This window comes from Mustela lutreola, chromosome 1, assembly GCF_030435805.1.
Source record: "Mustela lutreola isolate mMusLut2 chromosome 1, mMusLut2.pri, whole genome shotgun sequence".
NCBI classification, from domain to species: Eukaryota; Metazoa; Chordata; class Mammalia; order Carnivora; family Mustelidae; genus Mustela; species Mustela lutreola.
In genome coordinates this window covers 278487538-278489796 of record NC_081290.1, presented here as the reverse complement: position 1 = coordinate 278489796, position 2259 = coordinate 278487538, and the positions used below count along the sequence as shown (strand labels likewise).

The window sequence follows — 2259 nt, the reverse complement described above, 5'->3', positions numbered from 1 at the left end:
CATAACTTTACTGGATACATATACTGTGCCTCAAGAAAATATTATCAGAGTGATAAGTTATTATATAGTTTTCCAGGGCAGTTAGAAGATTATATATTTACTGTATTCATATAAAGTTTGTGAAATTATTACAAAGAGAGTAAAAAGCTTTTCCTAAAGATAAAAAAGGAAATTTCAAAACATTACCTGGATGGCCATGTGGGCCTGAAGGGCTATCTCAGTTTTAATCTAGAGTGATTCCACTTATGTTCTAGTAAAACTGGCTATATAGTGCATTATCAAAGGTTTTAAAAAAAACTTTTGATGAATGATCTCTGTAATATTCACAACATTTGCATTATTTTGCTTCTTAGTCAAATTCAAACATATCTCTTTAATTTTCATGAGACTTCATGAAATATTTGAGAACCTGAAGCACTTTTTTTTTAAATTTTAATTCTATTAGCCAACATATAACACATCATTATTTAGAGGCACTTTTAAAAACACACTTCTTGACAATTTGAGATGAAGAGCTGGGTCTTTTCATTAGGACAGTGAGACATTGGTTCTTTCCAGCACTCCGTGGAGGGAAAAAACAGCTCATATGGGAATTGTAATACTGTCATCTCACCTGAGTCAGCTGTGCATTCTCTTCTCTCTTTTCTGATTTTAGAAGCAGCAAGCCAATGATTGCAGGAGGAAATATGACACAGATCACCTATTTCATCCTTTTGGGATTCTCTGATTTTCCCAGAATCCTAGCAGTGCTCTTTGTTGTATTCCTGCTGATCTACATTTTGACTCTGACTTGGAACCTGTGCCTCATCATCTTAATAAGGATGGACTCTCATCTCCACACACCCATGTACTTCTTCCTCAGTAATCTGTCCTTCATAGATATCTGCTATGTGACCTCTATAGCTCCCAAGATGCTCTCCAACTTTTTCCAAGAGCAGCAGACCATTACCTTTGTGAGTTGTGCTGTCCAGTACTTTGTCTTTGCAACCATGGCACTGAGTGAGTCTTGTCTTATGACAGCCATGGCTTATGACCGATATAGTGCCATTTGCAATCCACTTCTCTATTCATCCATCATGTCACCCACCCTGTGTATTCGGATGGTGCTGGGATCCTATTTGGCTGGACTCTCTGCTTCTATATCCCAGTTGTGTAGCATGTTTCAGCTCCACTTTTGTGGGCCTAATGTCATCAAGCACTTCTTCTGTGACATACCCCAACTGATAATCCTGTCCTGCACTGATACTTTCTTTGTGAGACTATTGATTGCTATATTATCAATGTTCTTTGGGATAATAAATGCCCTCATTATCATGATATCCTATGTTTATATTGTCAACTCCATCATGAAGATCACTTCAGCTAAAGGTAGGTCCAAGGCTTTCAACACTTGTGCTTCTCATCTGACAGCGGTTTCCCTCTTCTATACCTCAAGTATCTCTGTCTATTTGAGTTCCAGCTCTGGTGGTTCCTCCAGTTTTGACAGATTTGCATCAGTATTCTACACTGTAGCCATTCCCATGTTGAATCCCTTGATTTACAGTCTGAGGAATAAGGAAATCAAAGATGCCTTGAAGAGGTTACAAAAGAAGAGATGGTTCTGCTGAGGTTATGTCCAGATTTGTCCTCTCAGAAACCTTAATCCCCAGTAACATGCAGAGGAATGGACTCTAACAAAATACAAACTGCCTTAATATAAACAAAGGTTATTTAGGGACAGGTAATAGGCCAAATGGACTGAGAGCTGACTTGATTCTACACAAGCACAATACATTTAAGTCTAGGAGGTTCATACTTTCACCCTGCATGAGGAGTGGCCTCATAATTCATTAGTAATCTGCAAGTGGGGGTACCTGGGTGGCTTAGTTGGTTAAGCATCTGCTTTTTGCTCAGGTTAGGATCCCAGGGTCCTGGGATTGAGTCCCATGTCAGGGGTTTCTGCTCAGTAGGGACCTGAATCTCCCTCTCCCTCTGTACGTCCTCCTGCTTATGTTCTCTCTCTCTCAAGTAAATAATTAAAATCTTTAAAATAATCCACATGTATTTGTAAAATGTTGAAGTTTAGAAACTCATTACTTCTCTTTGCTTCAGATATTGAGCCTTGTTCAATCTCAGACCTCTGACTGTAAAGGAGTGATACCTGACAGAGGCCCAAGGTGTACAGAGACCTTTTCTCCCAAATATTTTGATGCAACATAATCCAGATATGAGGGTGATTGAGGTTTATCCTGTGTATCTGGTCATAATGGGCAAAAATGG

At 39.0% G+C, this 2259-nt stretch overlaps 1 protein-coding gene across 1 annotated transcript; it reads left to right on the top strand.

The window, feature by feature from the left end:
- Positions 1 to 668: 668 nt before the first annotated feature.
- On the top strand, positions 669 to 1607 carry LOC131822700 (olfactory receptor 5AN1-like). The gene has a single exon (XM_059158987.1). The coding sequence runs from the start codon at positions 669 to 671 to the stop codon at positions 1605 to 1607; it is 939 nt and encodes a 312-aa protein (XP_059014970.1).
- The last annotated feature ends 652 nt before the right edge of the window (positions 1608 to 2259 follow it).

What these genes read in the sequence shown, in the direction of transcription:
- LOC131822700 (XM_059158987.1), top strand. Translation starts at nt 669, where the DNA reads ATGATTGCAGGAGGAAATATGACACAGATCACCTATTTCATCCTTTTG.